Genomic DNA, 19766 nt, shown 5'->3' with positions numbered 1-19766 from the left:
TACTCTGCTCCCCTTGTGAACACATTTATAGCAACACACACGCGCATGAGTGTAATGTCTTAAATGTCTTATTTTCTGTTATGTCTACCATATTGGGTAATATGAGTGTAAAGGTGACTATAGGGGTGTTAATTCTTGTCTAGAGGGCTTTAATAATGTTAAAACCCATATTTAGAAGGTAGCAAACCAGTTTTCTATGGTCTAACTATGAAAATATTCCATTTATAAATAAGGAATCCTACTAAGCAGAAACGTACTTCTCACGGACGGGTTTGGAATCAACTAACCGTGATAAAGAAGGGGTTATTGGAATTGGAATTTCTACCCATTTATCAATGCTAAAGTGCTTATTGTGTCCTACAAAGAACCCCTGCTGTTGGTTTGTGAAATGCAGCAGTGTGTTACCTGATGAAGGAGTAGTCTCCAGATACATGGAACAGAGCAGGGGGGTCACAGTAAGTCTCATCTCTTGGCACCGGCTCCACTACCCCAACCAGCTCTCTCCTGTTACGTTAGACAGTAATAATTCAAGCATGTTGTGTTCAACTTTAAGTGATGCTCTAGAAGTGTCCGTGTGTGCGCCTACTTCATCTCCCACCAGCGCTCCATCCATTTATCCTCTGGGATGTTTCCTGCAAACACCTGCCACCTCCATTCCTCCAGCATGTAGGTGAAAGGCAGCGTGGCCACAATGGTGAGAGCCTGCTTCAGAAGAAAGTTAATCTCCGTCTCTGTGGAGAGGGAAAAAATTAAAACTTTGTTAGAATAACGTCAATGCAGCTTTGTCAAAATGATTTGTAGTTCACATGTTTTGCCACTTGATGGCAGTGGAAACAAGCTGAATTAACAAAGCAACTTGATCATGACTGATGATTCTCTTCCTCATGTCTAAAGCTTGATATGATCATCTGCTACAGTGGTCGCCACACATTTTTGGACCACACGGAGCGCCTTGATGTTTAAAGCCAAAAAAATCAAAATATAAAATTATAACACTGTACAACGCTTAGCAAAAAGTAGTATACTTAAAGTTCATTTTATGAAGTATATTCAGTATAAGTATAGCAAGCACACTACAGACCATGTACTTTTAGTGTACTAGAAAGTAGAATCATTTCATACAAATTTTTCGGGCTAAATTGGAACATTTTAAGTTTATAAAAGTAAACTAAGTATACTTTTAAAGTTCATTTTAAGTTTTCAAAAGTACACTTTAACGTATACAACAAGTACTCATTTTTTTTACCATCACTCTATATTTGTTTTGAGCACACTATTACTATCCTACTATTACTATTATTATTGTATTTACAATGAGTTAATAGTTAGCCATCATTCAAGCATGTGTGTCATTCCTGCAGGAGATGCTGAGCCAAGTGAAGTCAGCTGCTACAAAATATAGCAGTCCAGGACCTTTCAAAAGCTACACTCTCAATATGGAAAAGACAAATACAACAAAATGCAATCATGGACTTTCTTACAAAACAATCAGAGAGAACATCAACTACATGAGGAGAGCGAGGCCAAAACAGGGAGGTTTTTAAACCTTGAAATGATGCTTGATAAGGTTTATACGTTGGTTGATGACGTTTGTTATATTGTTATTTCTATTTCATATGTATATTTGATACATTTTCTATTTTTATAAATGTTGTTACAGTGCTGGTTGTAAGCTGTTTATTACAATTGTCTGTTGTTTTGCAATAAATGTCACAGATTGTACAAATGTGTGCCTTTTATTACAAAAAAAGGTGTTGTGAGGTAGTTATATAACATTGAAATAACGTACACATGCATGCACCTTACTTTATGGAAGGAAACATTTATTATAAACCATTTAATTATCTCATCTGTCTATGTCACAGCCAGCAAGCGGTGAAGGGTGATGACGTAATAAGAATCAAGTGGTGTCCCATTTCTTAGTGGCTTCTTCCCCTTGGCCCTAAGTTTTAAGGGGTACCGGAAGGAGTAAGACGAAGGGAAAGGGCTAAGGGGTGCAAATGGCATTCAGCCTAAGTATGAGTACTTTTTGGCAGAAGACGTAAAAAGTATACTAAGTATACGTTTTTAATTTTGTGTTAAAGTCCAAGTGTAAGTCTTAGTATTAATGTACTGAGTCTTGGACTTTTGTTTATACTTTTCAGTATAAGCCAAGTATACCTCACCGTACTATTCTTACGTATAGAAAATATAGTTGATAAAAAGTCACTTTCAAGTATACGTCCTCAGTTTTAGTATAAAATAAATATACTCATAATACACTTGAATAACAATAATCCCTTTTTGCTAAGGGAAAACACATAATGAATACTGACTCACCACTGGTACAAGCCTATGGTTTGAAGATGATGGTAATGTAGTGTGATGTGCACGAGTCACAGGGGCAGCGTGTTTTTTTCGTCTGTCTTACAAGTGCTGTAATTGAATGGGAACAACAACAACTTTGCGTTTGGCATATTAGAATGCCTAAAAGCGACAAAACCACATTTTAAATAGCTGCTGTCATTATGTCAGTTGACCTTTGCTTTCTTTTCTCTCCATTATCTTTATGGGACTGGGAAGTTTTTTCAGCAGCCCCAGTGTGAAAGCATGTACCTGTACTGTATGCTCTGGCCAGCAGAGATTGCAAGGTGAGTACAATAAACTGTATATTATTCGATGAAAGAAATTAATTCTAATTATAATTATTATAATTATTTCCTAAATATACAGCCTATCTGTATATTAGGGCTGTCAAAAATAACACGTTAAAGGCGGCAACTAATTTATTTCATTAATTACGTTAATTTTTTTAGTGTAATTAACGCATGCGCACCAGAGCAAGCACACCTCTCTGTTATGACGGAAGATGGAAGCACAGCCAAGCGTCCCCACACAGTCACCTAAACACATCAAAAGCAGTACAGTTCCAACACCATATACTGTATGCATGTCCAACTCACACACGTCTCCAGTCCGTTCGTCCTGGGAACGACACTTCCTCATTGTCATTACAAGAACGCGAGATGCATTCAGGGACACTCCCAACATCATAACTACAACTTTATAATGCGCGTGTGTGTGCGTGTGTGTCTAAATAAACAGGAAGATGAAGAAAAGCATGAAGTTTATATTCTTATCACTCATTTCGTAACTCTTAATTCGGATGTACAGTATGCTACATTTAAGTATCCTGGAAAATACACTGAAAACAACTACATTTACCTTAAATTACGGAATGTTTCCGAACGCAACCCCTCGTTGCTCATAAATAACACGTTTTAAAGTGTGACTCAAATGCTCTGCTACTAAAGAGGCTAGTGTTAGGCAAATAGATTTTTAGACTTGTGTGGTATCTTTTAGCTTGATTGACATATTCAGTTCATTTGGAGCTGTTAATACATACACATATACAGTATATAACCCTGTCCTGCTATTTACTGTATCTTTCTGTTCATTAAATACAGTAAACATATTAATTAAAAAATATTAAAATATATTTTAAAAAATATTATTAATATTAAAAATATTTCAAACACTGTTGCTAATGGTGATTAATCATGATTAATTAAATTCAAAACGGTGATTCATCTGATTAAATTTTTTAATCATTTGACAGCCCTACTTTATATATATCTATATATCTATATCATTTTGCAAAAAGGCTAAAATAAACATTATATTAATATTTAAACACAAAACTTTGTGCTATTATTAGGTATAAGTATCAACATTTTATCCTTTTCTCTTTACAATGTGCCATTTTGCTCTTTTTCAATTTTTTTTTGTAAGTTTTTTGTTTACTTTTAGTTCTACAACGTGCTGTGGGCCAATAAATGGCTCCCAGGCCGCCCTGCTATGATCACTGCGGAGCCCAACTTGTATGTGGTATTCTTGCATTTTTGTGGTTATTTCTATGATGAATTAGGGGCAATTCAGTCATAATTTCTGTCGTGTGTTTTTAATTTGAACCTATATTTTTAATTTTGAGATATGCAGTGGTTATGGAGGTCAACAGTACCGTTATCATAAGTGAAGTTAGAAGACAGGAGGCCAAGGCTCTTCAGGTGTTTGGGTGTCGCAGCAGATAGGGACATGATCTCTCCAACGGCCTCGTGGAAACCTTCGTTGGCGCCGTCCCTCAAGAGGTAGGGCAGATGCCGGTAAGCCATCTGATACTGGTTGTGGCCCATCTCGTGATGTACTGTCAGGAAGTCGTCCATGTTGACTTTGGTGCACATTTTGATCCTGATGATGATAAGATAGATGTGGTGCTGATAGCAATTTTACAGTGGAATACGGATGTGTTATGATAACATATCACAATATACAATACCAATAAAACAGATGCAATAATATGTTTCTGATGAATCATAGTCAGAGGCAAAACACAATAAAGTTCATGCTAAAAAAAAAAAGAAGCTCCAAGTTGCCACAAAAACAAGCACCCTTTTTGGGATTGTGCCTGGGACCAAACGATCATTCAAAGCATACTCTGCCTAGCAACAATTGCATAAACGTGAACCAGGACAACAAATTCAATCATCTCAGTGACTGTGCCAGTTCAACTTTGATGTACTGGTAGTTTTCTAAAAATTAAATAAAATTTCTAAAAAATTAAATAAAAATCCCATGGACTATTTGTAGTCTTTCTAGTTTAGTATACATTGACGGAGGAATTAGATGCAAACGCAAAAGCACAATGACAGTAACAGCTAGTATGGTTTTCCTTATGGAGCTTTTTTCAAATTAAATTAAGAAACCCCAGTGAGTGAGGAAGAATTTTGTTCAGTAAAAAGTACATTATCTTTAGTATTTACACTGTCAATCAGTTATAGGCCAACAACTGCGCAGTATATTGATAAATGTTTGACAAAATAGTTTTTGTTACCTTTATCAGCAGCAAAGAATGACTCATGACTTGGCTGATAGTAAGTAGTAAGAAACCACAGTAAGATTACTGCTGTCGCAGCATTACAGAACAAAATTAAATACACTAAATGCTCATTCAGTTGGTATTTTAATCCTTTCTTGCTGGTTTGTTCATGGTTATTAATAAATGTGCATTCACGCTACCTAAAATCCATCCTGTTCCCCATGTCCCAGGCCGTAGGGTGACAGACCACCTTGCGTCCATCATTAGGCTTCACCAGCATGGAGTTGGTCCAGAAGTTGTCAAACATTTTATACAGTCCCACCGACATAAAAAACTTCTCCGCTTCGTCAAAAAGTCGACTCTCATTCCAGCCCTGAAATCGAAATTGGCATGCACTTATTAAATTGAATGTCAAAAGAAAACATACTGCGTTTAGTGCTAAGTGATGTAACCTCGTAAACATACGTCAGTGCTGCTTTGCAATCACATGCTCTGCAGGCACATTATTTTTCATGCAAATGTCTTCGGCATCACTAGATTTGTTGTTTTAGGTTAGCAGGCTTCTTGCTGGTTCATGGAGAATAACAAACAGAGATGCAGTGTCATGATGATTTTTGTTGGGGGTGGACAGTTCCATGACGGCATAGTGACTCCCATAAGAATTACTGAAAATACACTCTCCATTATCTAGATTCTCAACTAAATGTCAACCCATGCACCACATCTCTACAAATTTTCTTTGGGTAAGCCTGCTAACTGTCTACCCGACTATTTAATGTTTTACTAAGTTCATTACAGCAACAACAAAACAAAAACAACAAAGCTATAAGTGGCTTGTCTGCATATCGTCTGCAAATGTCTGAATATTAGCGTAAACAAGACAGATTCCGTTGCACTGCACCTTTTCCACCATTGTTTTGCTGACGTCAATATCAGGCTTGTCCGGATAGGGGATTGACAGAGGATACAAGTTGGTCCAGAATCTTCCCCACATGTCTCCTAAAGAAATTAGACGATAACAGCAGACCAAAAAAATCATACAAGCTGCCAAAAGGAAATAAATAAATAAATCGGTATCTCACAAAACTGACTACACTCCTCACATTTCATCAACCATTTTTACTACAGTATACCTTCTCAACAGACAATATTATAAAAAATTGAACTTGGATATTGTTTAGAGTAGTCAGTATAAAGCTTGTATAGCAGTATAGATTTACTATGCACTGAAAATGAGTCAACAAACAGCCATTATTGTCTACATAGCTGGCAACACAAACGAGTACCAAGGTAAGTGTGGCTTGCCTACAGTCAAGCATGGTGGTGTTTGCGTCATGATCTGGGGCTACTGTATATGAATGCTACCGCCACTGAGGAGTTGGAGTTCACGGAGGGAAACATAAATCCCAACATGCACTGTCACATTGCAAAGCAGAGCATGATACCCTCTCTTTGGAAAACGCAAGGCAGTTTCCCATCATAATAATGACACCAAACACACCTCCAAGATGGCAGGTGCCTTGCTGAGGAAGCTGGATGGAGGGGCAAAGTATGTCTCTGTGGGGCTTCCTCAAGTGGGAGGTGGAGGAGCACAATGTGTCCAACTAACATCCAGTATTGTCATCATTGGGGCAGTGGAAGAGGATTCCAGTAACGACCTGAGCAGCTCTGGTGAATTCCATGCCCAAGAGGATTAATACAGCGTTTGATAACAATGGCGCTCACACTAAATATTTACACTTTGGACACAATTTGGACATGTTCACTCTGAGGTATACTCACTTGTGTTGCCAGCTAACGGCTTATTTTCAGAAGACAGTCAACCTCTGCTGCTATAGAAGCTGTACAATGACTACTAAAAGTTCCTTTCCATAGTATTGCCCCTTAAGAAGATAAAATAATTGCTTAAATGTGAGGGGTGCACTCACTTTGTGAGGTATTGTATGTCAGATGAAGTGTCAATGTGGCTTCTGCTTATTTGGACTGAACAAATCTTGGATGTTACCCAGGAGATGTGCTGGCAGTGGTCCTTGAGCCTCGATGTGGCCTGTGTAAACATCCATCAGCTTTGCCCTCACATAGGCATGCAGCTCCTTGTATAAGGGCAGGATCTGTATGAATACAATTTGAGACACCTTGCTGATTATCTGATGCCAGAATCTCTTTTCGATTCCATGAAGCATCCATAAAGACACAACAGACTTACCTGTTTGTAGATGGAGCGTACATCCTCCATGAGCTGTTGTCTTGTGTAATTGTATGGACTTTCCTCCTCAACAGTCTCATAGTTATATCGCCAATAAGCTCCATAGTCCTCAAACCCTTGGAGGAAATATCAGAGGAGACAACGATTACAGATACTTGTATATATCAGATGTACACTCAACAAAAATAGAAGATGCTGATTGGACACCATGATTAGTGCATAAGTGTGCCTTAGACTGCCCACAATAAAAGGCCACTCTGAAATGTGCAGCTTTGTTTTATTGGGGGGGAGGGGGTGGGGGGTCTGGGGACTCAGAAAACCAGTCAGTATCTGGTGTGACCACCATTTGCCTCACGCAGTGCAACACATCTCCTTCGCATAGAGTTGATCAGGTTGTCGATTGTGGCCTGTGGAATGTTGGTCCACTCCTCTTCAATCACTGTGCGAAGTTGCTGGATATTGGCGGGAACTGGTGCACGCTGTCGTATACGCCCATCCAGAGCATCCCAAACATGCTCACTGGGTGACGTGTCCGGTGAGTATACTGGCCATGCAAGAACTGGTACGTTTTCAGCTTCCAAGAATTGTGTACAGATCCTTGCAACATGGGGCCGTGCATTATCCTGCTGCAACATGAGGTGATGGATGTGCTGCCAAATTCTCTGACACGCCTTTGGAGACGGCTTACGGTGGAGAAATGAACATTCAATCCACGAACAACAGTTCAGGTTGACATTCCAGCTGTCAGCATGCCAATTGCACGCTCCCTCAAATCTTGCGACATCTGTGGCATTGTGCTGTGTGATAAAACCGCACATTTCAGAGTGGCCTTTTATTGTGGGCAGTCTAAGGCACACCTGTGCACTAATCACGGTGTCTGATCAGCATCTTGATATGGCACACCTGTGAGGTGGGATGGATTATCTCATTAAAGGAGAAGTGCTCACTATCACAGATTTAGACAGATTTGTGAACAATAATTGAGAGAAATGGTGATATTGTGGATGTGGAAAACGTTTTAGATCTTTGAGTTCACCTCATAAAAAATGGGAGCAAAAACAAAAGTGTTGCGTTTATATTTTTGTTGAGTGTACGTCAATGGAAGTCTTCTATTGTATATCTGATATTCAAATGTAACCGCCTTAAAAATGGTGTTGTCATAGTTGTCATAGTTAGATCACCGTTCAGTTTGGCAGCTTCATTCTTCAGATGCACATAGTCTTCATACAGTGGCCTCATTCGCTTCCCCACTTGTCTCCTCCATCCCTCCCACACATGCAGACGCTCAGAGTAGTTGCGGCTGTTGGCCATCACATGTTCCAGGCCTGCAAACAGCAGCACAACTCAGTGACCAAGCGTAAATCCTGTATAAACACCGAGTCATATCCTCGAAAAAAAAAAAAAAAAGAACTTGACAAACTTTGGTTAATGTTGTTTTCCTTATGAATGACATTTGGAATACCGAAGTGTACATTTGGCTGGGGCTCAGTGGAACGATTGGAAGATTGTAATTGAACCCTTGGTTCCCTCAGACAAGGCAGTTTGAGATGAATGGGTAAAAATGGAAGTTGGATTTCACAGACTACAGTACTTTTGAGATATACTGTATGCTTCACGTGGTTTTAATGATAAGCTTTCACACACAAGTCAAATTTGTTAGTTGCATAAACAAGCCTTAATAAATAAAAGCCAGATGAATAACAATACAGAGGGTTTTTCAACTAAATACTTACATTGGAAAACTATTTCTAGTTCCTGTTACAATTTTCATACATACCGTATTATTATTATTAGATATAGTGAAACCTTGGTTAGTGTCAGAAGTGTCGTTCCAGAAGGTCCGACTCTAACCGAATCAATTTTTCGCGTAAGAAATCATGTAAATCCAATTACTTCAATTCAGGAAGCCAAAAATGTTAACACAAAACATATTTTTTACAGTTTTACAATGATAGTTTTTTACATGTAGAAAACAATTGAATGCATGTAAATACTGTACATATACAGTAAATGATGAATGAGAGGGATAAATGAACATTTAAAGGAAAACTGCAAACAAATGTTGCCCATCATCCACAATCCTTATGTGAGACATTAACACACATGTCTTTCTCTTTCCTGTGCGTTCTAAAGATATGACAACATATCAAAAGAGGCATCTCATCATAGGATCACAGCATTGATTTCACATAGCAACACAGAAAAGAACGCTACACCTGCCGTTAACTTTTCCAAACTCAAAAAACAAAAACACAGCAGCAGTGGCCACAGCTGTTATTATATAATGTAGCGTTACCATTCGATCGTGGTCTGAGGCACTGTGAGCGTGGAACTGACGGGCTGCGGCCAAGTGTGTGGTGAAGCTAGTCGCTAGCCGGCTAGTAGCTAGCCAGCATGGTGTGGCGAGGTGTCACTGTCAATGTCGCTGTAGCTTGGTTATTATGAAGGTCACATTATGTAAATGGAGGGTTGTTGGCGGTTTTTGGAGGTTTTTTCAGAAGGCTTTATAGGCGGAATAGTTGCATTCTAGTTACATGCATTCTTAGCTGTCTCTTTTTAGATGTTTTTATACCTTTAGAAGCCACAGAAAAGGCAAACATGTATGTTCAAGTCTCACATATCGATTGTGGCTGAAAAGTGCAGTTTTCTTTTAAGGTTACTTTTACCTTCATTGAAGACGTGATTGTTTACAAAGCCAGGGTGTGAGATCAACATGTACACCACCATCGTGACGTATTTCTTGAATTCAGTAGGGTTTCTCACATAGTTTTACAATTATGTATGTAAAACTATAATTGTAAAACTATAAAAACATGTTTTGTGTTAACATTTTAGAGACTTGTGGAGTAACTGTGTTAGGTAGCAAAGAACTACAGCTGAAGACATCATAGATGGGTGACGGAGCTGACCTCTGGTTCCTGTTTTTATGTATTAGCAAAATGCTAACAAGGACGTTTTGTGATAAAAATACAATAAGAACACAGTTGGACTCCCACAGTGTATTAATAGCATAACAAGACATGCGCCATGTTGTACACTAACCAGAAAATGTATGTCAACTTTTGCTGTAAATTTTCGAGAATGCAGCCATTTTATGCTTGAAAAACTTTGAGTGAAGCCGTGAAATTCGTAGTGCAATGTGGTGAGGGACAGCTGTAATTATAATAAAATCAAATGAATGATAAAATAAGATAAACACAGTGATACATGTGAGCCCCCTGCAATGTTAATTATAAACTGCTTCATCCCGCAGAAGCATGTTAAGACGGCATACCTGGCTCCAAAGTCTGACAGTTTAGCGGGTCATCCATCAGACACACCGTTGCTGTGCTGTAGATTGTACTCATCTCACTCATGATCTTGTTCAGCTGCAGGCAGATTTGAAACAACATGAAGTGATACTGGAAAACACGACAAGCGGGCATGCGGCTTTGGAAGAGCGAGAAACATTTCAGGCCAAAGTCTTACGTGTTCAGCTTTAGCTTGTGACAGAGCACCAGAACCTTTGTCTTGTAGTGTGATGAGTTGTAATTTGATTTGAGGGTCCTTGATTTGGTTAATGGGGAATCTCTGAGCCTCTTCTGACTTCTGGGTGTAGAACTTGCCCCAAATTTGCCCCTGTTCTGACTGGGTAAATGAAAACACATTAAATGATTTAAATCTGTCAGTGGCATGATGAAGATGCTGATAAAAAAAAAAAAATCTTACCAAGTTGTCTGAGTTCTCCTTTGTGATGTTGGTGTTGTAGGCCCATGATGCAAGTGAGTACTGGTACATACGAGCACTGGCCTCCTCATCAAACTTCCGCAGGAACTCCTTTGCTTGATTCTCTACTACAGACTGAGCAGAGACAGAGCAGAATAGACCCAGCAATGTAACAAAAAACTTTCCGGACATTGCTGCTTCTACTTCAGATCCATGCACACACTCACACACACACACTCTCTCTGAGAAGCAAGGACCCTGTCCACTCTTATACAGTTTCAGTAATCTTCTGTACTGCCTTGGCCTTTGGACAGTCATAACTGAGGGTGTATCTGAGTTTTCATTTACAGATAGCATGGCTCAGGTCAACAGGCCTCACATTAGAAGTCACTGAAAACTAAATACTGGAATAGAAACTTCAACTGGTGACATGAGATGCATTGATATGAATATTTACTAAGTTTGCGGTTCAGGACCCTTATACTGTACACTACAAGTGACCTTTATGCATGGCCCTGCAGTTAACCGGTTGATCTTATTGAATGGAACATTCCGAAGTTTTATGTTGTAATGAAGAAACCTGGATGATGTTGGGTTGCGCATGTGTAATTTACGATGATCAACAATACACAATAATCGATCATGGCGACCCTTTGATTCAAGATTCAAGATTCAAGATCTTGAATCTTGATTTGAAGAAGCAGGAAACAATAGAACAGAGCAAGTCTACCTTATCAGCTAACAGTGGATTTCTCAGCATCATAAACAGCAAAAAGTGCCCCGTTAGGCCCTAAATGCTGATAACACATCAGGCAAGGGTGAGGTGTATTATTGTAAGGCATTACCAACACCAAAAGATGATTTAATACTCATATTATGCCACAATGTTCAAATTACCATTCAGATGTCTCATTCATGCATCAATCAATGATGATTAAGCGACTCCTGATGGAAGAAGCCTGAAGACAACAGCAATTCGTAAAGTCATGTAGGAGCTTTTGTCACCCTATTTCCTCCCAAGTGCTGGAACACTGTCATGAGGAAACAGCGCCCTCTTTTGGATATGGTTGGTGCTGTCACGCTCATTTGCAGACAGCGTCAATTGTTTTGAGTCATTGAGAGGATGTATCTGTCCCACTGAAGCTGGCCAACCATACATGAAGACTAGATTTACATCAAGTAAATTCTGTAAAATACAAATATGCCAGTTTAATCTTGTTTCTTCTGACGGATTTCAGCTCAGACGACCTGCAGCTAAGCAGGAGTGCAAAATGGACTGCAATTCAAAGTTATTACTTAAGTGAAACATTTACTTGGGGTCTGTAGGAGGCCCGTGCTGGGTTTCTGTCAATCGGCCGTGCCTCAGTGCTTCAAATGTGCCACGACAGCAGATTCAGTGCAGACATGTCTATATACTGACTGAGCCTGTTGGCTATAGGCTAATCATGGTGAATGAAAGGGACAACAGACGGGCTTAGGGTTAGACAGGGTCAACCCGCATTCAACAAAATGTGGTCGTAGCATATTGTTCAATGCGGTGCATGGCCACTAATGTTGTGTAACACTAGGTGTGGGACCAGATACACTAAATTGCACACTTAATTAAATGTACACTGTTATCTGTACAATTACAACTAGTGTCCGGGCTGTCCAGTAGACATCATCTAATCATTCTCAATAAAAGTAGATCCATTGGTAAAGACTTGGTTTGGAGACCTGAGCATCACAAATTCATTCCCACTGACAACAAAGCACTACTGGAGTAAGATAGATACACAGATACTTAATTCATCTCCAAGAGAAATTCACATTTCCAGCAGCTGTGCAAAAATGCCGTAATAAACTTGTACACTTAAATAAAACAAACAAAGCAAGATAGGAGAGATAAGAAAAATAAGAAAATATCATAAAAATAAGTAAATAAATACATACGGAACAGATCACTTCATATAATAAGGTAAGAAGTCCAGTCTTATGTGTGTATTTTTCGCTCCCTCTCTGTTGTGTTGAAAAGCCGCATGGCGTGGGCAGGGAATGATCTGCTCAGTCTTTCAGTGGAGCAGGACAGTGATAGTAATCTGCCACTGAAACTACCCTTCCGTCGGGAGATGATGCTGTGCATTGGATGACTCTGGTTGTCCGTGATGGAAAGGAAAGGAGTGTCCTGTGTTCTGCCAGACGTCAGGCTGTCCAGCTCAGTTTTTATTAGTTTTTATATCATTTTATGCAGGTTAGCCCATACATTTAGAAAACCCAAAAGCCCACCCACTGTTTAGTGGTGTGACAGCACTGATCCCCATGGCAGGAAAATATTGGTCATTTGGATTTCAAGGTGGCTTGCATGCATGGTAGACAACCACAATGTACCCAACCAGAAATCGCAAATATATTATTTATTACAGTTAGTAAATGAAAGCACTATTGCCATGTTGTTGCTACCTAGTGAGTAAAATGGAAAATTTCAGTTTCAGTGATTGTTTAACATGTTCAAAAAATAATATCTGAGATCTCAACAAATGCTATATAACTGCTATAGGAACATTTCTGCGTGGAGTTAGCATGTTGCCCCTGTGCTTGAGTGTGTTCTTCAGTTACTCCGGATTCCTCCCACATCCCAAAAACATGCATGTTAGGTGACTTAGAGACTCCAAATTGCCCATAGGTGTGAATGTGAGTGCTGGGATAGGCTCCAGTTCATCTGTGAATGAGGACAAGGAGTGTAGAAAATGTATGGAATTGTCTGCAGGGTGCTTTAAGAAACATAATTATTATTTTGAAGAGCTTTGTATCTTAGCTAATACTCCTATAACAACTAAATAATGTTATCCAGGGCAGACATAATCATGTACAAGGTGGTTTTGTCACTCCCTGACAACACAGCCACATGTCCATGTGTTCGCCCAGCCCTCATCCTCCCAGGCCACAGCACCAGGCAGCGTCAATGGACCGAAATGACAAGCTATAACCGGAAGTACATGCTTGTTACAATAATTAAACCAGGAAGTACTCATACTCAAATAAACATTGCGTTTTATATACAGTCTTTGATGCTACAGTTCAGCCATACGCTAGCTGCCTTTTTTCAATTGTGGTCGATTTGAGCAACTTTTAACAGTTGAATGTCCTGTCTTATTTTGAAAATCCATGGCACTGCTTCCTGCTGCGTACGTCTGCCTTGACCGTGCGCGGAGGCGAGCCCATGATCGCACAGGCGACACGCATCCTCATACCACTGACCGGAGCTTAGCAGTGTCCTGCATGTGTGCGTGCATGTGTGTGCGTGTGTGTGAGCGGGAGTGTGAGTGATGCCTACAGGCCAGCAGCACCATGGAGATGTCAAGGAGAACTTTGGATTGACGCTCGGGGATAAAGCGCGGTCGACCTGAACCTCGTCAGGGTGCTGGTTTTGGATATATTTGTTTGGATGTTGTCTGTCTCGCTCCTTTCACCTTTTCTGGACACTGGGAATTTACGTTTGCTGTACAACTATCATTCCGGGCGTGCAAAATGCCATTCGCCAAACGGATCGTGGAGCCGCAGCTTCTGTGCAGGCACCAGATCCCAAACGATGAAGGTCTGCTGTTCGAGGACCTGTGCGCTATCAGTAACGTGGTTCTGTCCCGTACCTTGCGACAGCTGTCCGACCTGGCCCGGCACGCCTGCTCCTTATTCCAAGAGCTGGAGAACGACATCGTTAGCACCAACCAACGCGTCTGGGTGCTCCAGAACAAAATAGGCCAGATCCAGCAGACTGCCAGTGCCCTGGACCCTAAAAAGGAGGCAGTGCGTAAGTAGACCACCAAGAGGATGACGCCCCCCTTTCCCCCCCAAAAAAATGCATCCCATAATAGCACACACCTGAGCCGTGTGTGTTATATCCTCTCATATGCCACATGTGTGCCTTCATGCTCCGAAAGGTGCCCACCCATTTACATTATTTCAGCCACGCACGCGCGCCCCATACAAATGTGTCACACGCGTGCTTTTTCCACAATTTGTACATTCACATCGGTCACATCATCATGCGGAATGTTTTGGCTCTTTCCACGCGTGTGCCGACTCTTCTGTCGACGAGGGTGGAAATTAGCGTGTATGTGCGTGTGTGTGTGAGGGGCGTGTGTTGCCGCTGCATTGGCCCCGCATCGCTTTACCGTTACTGCGGGTTGCGCACACCCACCCACCTACACACACACACGCGCACATGCATGTTGGCTCAGACGGCTTCATCCATTAAGAATGTCATGCCTCTCCTTTTGAGTTGTCTATTTTGAAATAGGTGTGTGCATATGTACGTGAGCGTGCGTGCACAGGCGAAACCTCCGTGGACCGTTCCCACCCTTTTCCACATGCAGCGGCACCATCCGAGCATCAGTAATGAGTCCAGTTGACCATGTTGCAGTAGTGTCCATGTAAATAGGAGCCGATCGTGACTAGGGTGTGCATGATGTGGCCGTGCACAGATCACAAGCACGCGCAGGCTAAGCCTTGACTGGCATCAACAAAAAAAATCTAACAGCTACGTATTATTTATGTCCTCTGCAGCATCTATAGCATGGCCTCTCATTTTCCCTACTTGTTTAAACCATCGCATTTAAAACCGTTTTGAAACCAACTTACCCATCACCCCAATTACCCATCACCAAACACACACTTCAGCTAAACAATGTCCATCTTTATCTTCATCAAATGTTATGGTACATTATGATTTATTTGTTTCAGACATCCTTAACAAGTTACATTAAGAAACATCACGTGGTTCCATTTGCACAATTCAACATCGCACCCGAAAAGGAGTAAAGGAAGAAGCAGAGTGTTATTTAATCCTATACCCATGCTCCATATCTACTACCCATAATTCATTCACACCCTGTCTTTTACAAGGTGACACTTACAATACTATGCTTAAGATTTGTTAATGCATTTTCACTAATAATAAAAAAAAATCAATCGGCAAATACAAGTTAAAAAATGGCAGTAGCTTGTGCAGTGCTAAGGAAAAGGAAGAAATAAAAATGTTACAATTAAGTAAACAATTGAGCTTTGATAGCATCGGGAACTGTGATAAATTGTATCTTGACATAATAATGTGCAAGGAAGGTTTGCAAGCTGTGTATTGTTTACAACATAAAAAAAAAAAGGACAGGTCCTCCATAAATACACACTGAAATGTGTTCTAATTAGGGATGCTCCGATCGATTGGCCATCGGTCAATATTGGCCGATTTCCGTAAAAAACACGTATGCTGATAGATGCCCTTTATCTTTTTTCGCCATGTGCGGCCAATACCACGTCTGCTGTGTCACGTAGGGTCGCCAAAAATATTACGTCTCGCTGAGATTCCCGCAGGCTACGCAAATCATGTGCCAGCATCTTCGATCACTCGCTTACCAAACCTATACCGTCCGACTGTTCTTGCGTCTTTATTTACACGCTTTGCCTAACTGTCACTGGCTGTACTTTGCATTGGCGGCAGCTAGCTGGCTAATTAGCGTTATCCGCCCAGCTTCTGGTCTTCAGACTCCAAATGTGACTTTTTACAACAGTGACATTTTGTTTTGAAAACAAATAAGCAATGAGGTTAGTTTGGAGCTTGTTTTTGTCCCACGGGGAAGCCACAAGTGTAAATCACGTTCATGGGGTACATACTAACTTTTTCAAGTCTCACGGAACAACTTTACTATCTTGTTGTCATCATACTAATTACGTCTTGTCCTCAAAATACCATTTGTGTGTGGTTGTTTAGTGAACATAAACACGTAGTGTGTCCAGCCTTATGATGGTGATATTATCACAGGGGTCTCCAATCTCACAAGCTGATTTTGAGTTGGGTCAAAGAATATTTGCTTCAACTCTTAGTAGTTTTTTATTATAACTGTTGAATTCAGACTTTATGCCTCTATATAATGACGAATGAGCACAAAATAGCATAAAGACCATGGCCACACTGTTTGAGTGGAGATCTGTTTGGTGAATAGGGTAGTGTACAATTTAATGTTAGCAGTCATAAATGCACCACAAATAGTTGGCAGCTCTAATAGTGATGAAAGTTGGAGACCCCTGCCACCTGGACACTGAATTTATTCTCTTGTAGGTTGAGCAGGACAGATTTCTATTTCATAAAGATTTTTATTTGTATTATTTTATTCTGTTAATTTAGTTATCTTGAGCTACAAAATAATTATGGAACAATTTATTTTGCGTGTATTCACATTACTCCAAACCACGCATCAAATTAAATTCAGGTTTGTGTCTAATAGTACAAAAATTGTTTCACACACAATTTTTTTTTTTTATTTTATATTTACCTATTTGCCAAGGGCCCTTGGAATTATCTAACGGTGCCCCTGACCAATAGCACTCATCATAAATAAATTGAAAAACGTACAGTTAATCCATGTGATCGGTATCGGCCAATCTCACTCATGAATGATCGGTATCAGAATCGGCAGCATAAAACCCTGATTGGAGCATCCCTAGTTTTAATATACTGTATACAGTATATACAGTGGTGCATTGGTTAACATCATTAATCTGTTCCAAAGGTCCGACTCAAACCAAAATGGACTCTAACCAAAGCAAATTTTCCTATAGAAAATAATATAAATTCAATTAATCCATTCCAGACACCTAAAAATATAAACAAAATACACATTTTAGAGACAATTATTTTAGATTTACTTGTAAAAAATGATGCAAAAAGAATGACAAAATGACAAATGATTGGACAGCATTTAACATCACTTATACCTAGTTTTGTTAAAAAAAACACAAAACCATCAATTAAGAAAATTCTACAAAATAGACACATTTTTCTATAATGTAAAAAATATATCAAACCAAATATCAACGTTCCAGAACCAATAAACAAGCACCTTGCCGTTTAATATAGAAAATGAAAAAAAAAACAACAACAACCGCTGCTGGCAGTGACGTCGCAGAAGTGTGCCGGCGAGGATACGTGTGTGTGCGTGTATGTTTGACTCCCTGTGGCGGACATGCTACGGTAAGTTGAATGCTTCTGATTTGTTGTTGGGAGCAGAAATGTGTGTTATAGATGTAAAATGAGACAAGCAGAAACACAGAGTATCACCCTCGATGCGGCGCTGGGTTGATAGACTGTTACGCGGGAACCGGAGATGTGTCTGCATGTATGTGTGTGTGCACCACAGACGATGACCGAGCTACCTCTGAGCCCTGCCTCTGAAATGACAACCGTCTTCTCTTAAGATGTCAAATTGGGAGGTCTTGCACCCTTTTCTCGGTACGGTCCATCGCCTTTCTCTTTTGCGTCTGATATAAACAAACACTGTTGCTCTAAAATGGCATCCGCTGCCTGTAGCGTTGCATGATCAAGACTTCGTCTTCGGCGCGTGATCCAAAATGGCTGTGTAAACAAACCGGACGGTATTTTGGACGCTAAAAAAGCGGGCGGACGCAAGCCAAGGCAAAATTGTATCAAAAATATTTTATGTTAACCGAAAAACGGGCTAACTGGGGCAGATGTTAACCTAGATACCACTGTATAAGGTCATTCTCCCGAAATGGGTACCAAAAGCGTGACAGAGCAAAGAAATGGTAGAATTTACTTTAAAAATGCTCTAATTTATTTACGTATTTATTTATTTATTTATTTTTTTAAGAAATGCTTGATTTGCACTTTGTATGCGGTAATACTGTAAATGAGTTTTAAGTGAAAGGTTTTGAAAAAAACAATTTTGACATTTTTACATGTGCGTCTCACATTTCCAGTGTGATTAACAAGTGCCTCACCATTTTCGATTTTCTGTGCATACTCATAAACATTAATGGAAAACTGATACTGTTTATTCCAATTTATGATGGTGAGGCTTTTCCTGTGAATTTTTTTTTTTTCACAGCTTACCATTTTTGATGTCGTTGGGCTGGACAGGACATGATGTAATGGTGACGTATATTTGACGTAACACAGAGCTAGCGGATGGGCCGTGCTTCAAACTCCTTGCGAAACTCAACACTGTGTTCTTCAAAGCATTGTTAGTTTCCACAAGAGTAACACGCTTCACTTTCCGCGGAAACATGATGGAAAACAGCAGTTGCCTGAAGTTTATTCTTTAGAAAAAATACAGTACACGCCAAAAGTCTGGACACACACAACACAACTGATGGTCCCAACCCCATTAATGAGGCAAGAAATACCACTAATACCCCTTTTCCACTGTAGCAAACTTTGGTGTTGGTGTTGGATTACGTTCGAGGCCAGGTTGGAACCGTGTTGCCTGCGAACTGACTGGGCACCAGTTTCATTTTCCAGTGTCAATAGTTTGCTGCCGTACGCACAGATGAGAAGGGGAGGGTGGCGAGGCTTTCATTCATTCGAAAATAGCAAGCTGGAATGCTAACGTTAAGAGCAGGCTGGTATTTACAGCCAAACTGGGCTGTGAACAGTAAATTCAAGAAATACAACTTACGGGAATCCAAGTGTTTCTGACTTGTGCCTCAGTCTTCTTTCGTGATAGCCTCCAGGGTTTTGGCGGAGTTCTGAGAAGTATTGTGGTATTTAACCAACAAGCAAGCTGGAACGGCGGTGTCTGTGGCCCAAAAATGTGTCGAGCTCCTCAAAATAAGGCATCACTCTCATCCGACCACTGCCACTCCTGCCTAGGTCTTTCTTCTGGTCTCGGTAGTCCTTCTATAATTTGTTAAGTTTGTTATTTATTTGTTCGAAAGATCGAACAAAACAGGCAGCAGACATCTCTCTTTTTTTTTTTAAGTAACCCCACCCACCTCATTATGCAAAAGGTTTGCTCACTTGGCCCAGCGAGCTTTTGGAGCCAGAGTTGAACCAAAAAAGACAGCTTCAGGTCGAGCCAATTGTGGCACCATGACAATGGAAATCCAAAGCTGTGAGAACCTCCAAAAAAGCTCTGAACCAGGCACAATGGAAAAGGGGTATAAGTAACCCTGACAAGGTAGGCCTGTGAGGTGAAACCCATTTCAGGTGACTACCTCATGAAGCTCATT

The 19766-nt window shown here is 40.3% G+C and overlaps 1 protein-coding gene across 4 annotated transcripts in view; it reads right to left on the bottom strand.

The window, feature by feature from the left end:
- ace2 (angiotensin I converting enzyme 2) overlaps positions 1–19766 on the bottom strand; it is an 82610-nt gene that overhangs the window by 5691 nt on the left and 57153 nt on the right. For 2 of the 4 annotated variants that reach the window (XR_008569756.1, XM_054770064.1), the window contains exons 1-13: positions 14625–14909; positions 14393–14535; positions 10770–10901; positions 10530–10688; positions 10336–10429; positions 8243–8386; positions 7062–7177; positions 6861–6966; positions 5757–5854; positions 5056–5228; positions 4001–4227; positions 587–731; positions 406–504 (exon numbers count right to left, since the gene is read on the bottom strand). Coding sequence is in view for 3 of the 4 variants with exons in the window: in XM_054770064.1 (XP_054626039.1) it covers positions 406–504; positions 587–731; positions 4001–4227; positions 5056–5228; positions 5757–5854; positions 6861–6966; positions 7062–7177; positions 8243–8386; positions 10336–10429; positions 10530–10688; positions 10770–10901; positions 14393–14535; positions 14625–14673 (1685 nt within the window). In the remaining variant the exon portion in view is untranslated. Of the gene's footprint in view, positions 1–405; positions 505–586; positions 732–4000; positions 4228–5055; positions 5229–5756; positions 5855–6860; positions 6967–7061; positions 7178–8242; positions 8387–10335; positions 10430–10529; positions 10689–10769; positions 10902–14392; positions 14536–14624; positions 14910–19766 lie in introns of those variants that run through there. The other 2 variants (XM_054770065.1, XM_054770066.1) reach the window with 1 other exon arrangement.

Source organism: Dunckerocampus dactyliophorus, chromosome 3 (assembly GCF_027744805.1).
Source record: "Dunckerocampus dactyliophorus isolate RoL2022-P2 chromosome 3, RoL_Ddac_1.1, whole genome shotgun sequence".
In the NCBI taxonomy this organism is placed as follows: Eukaryota; Metazoa; Chordata; class Actinopteri; order Syngnathiformes; family Syngnathidae; genus Dunckerocampus; species Dunckerocampus dactyliophorus.
The sequence above is the reverse complement of the archived record's forward strand: the minus strand, read 5'-3'. Positions and strand labels throughout refer to the sequence as shown.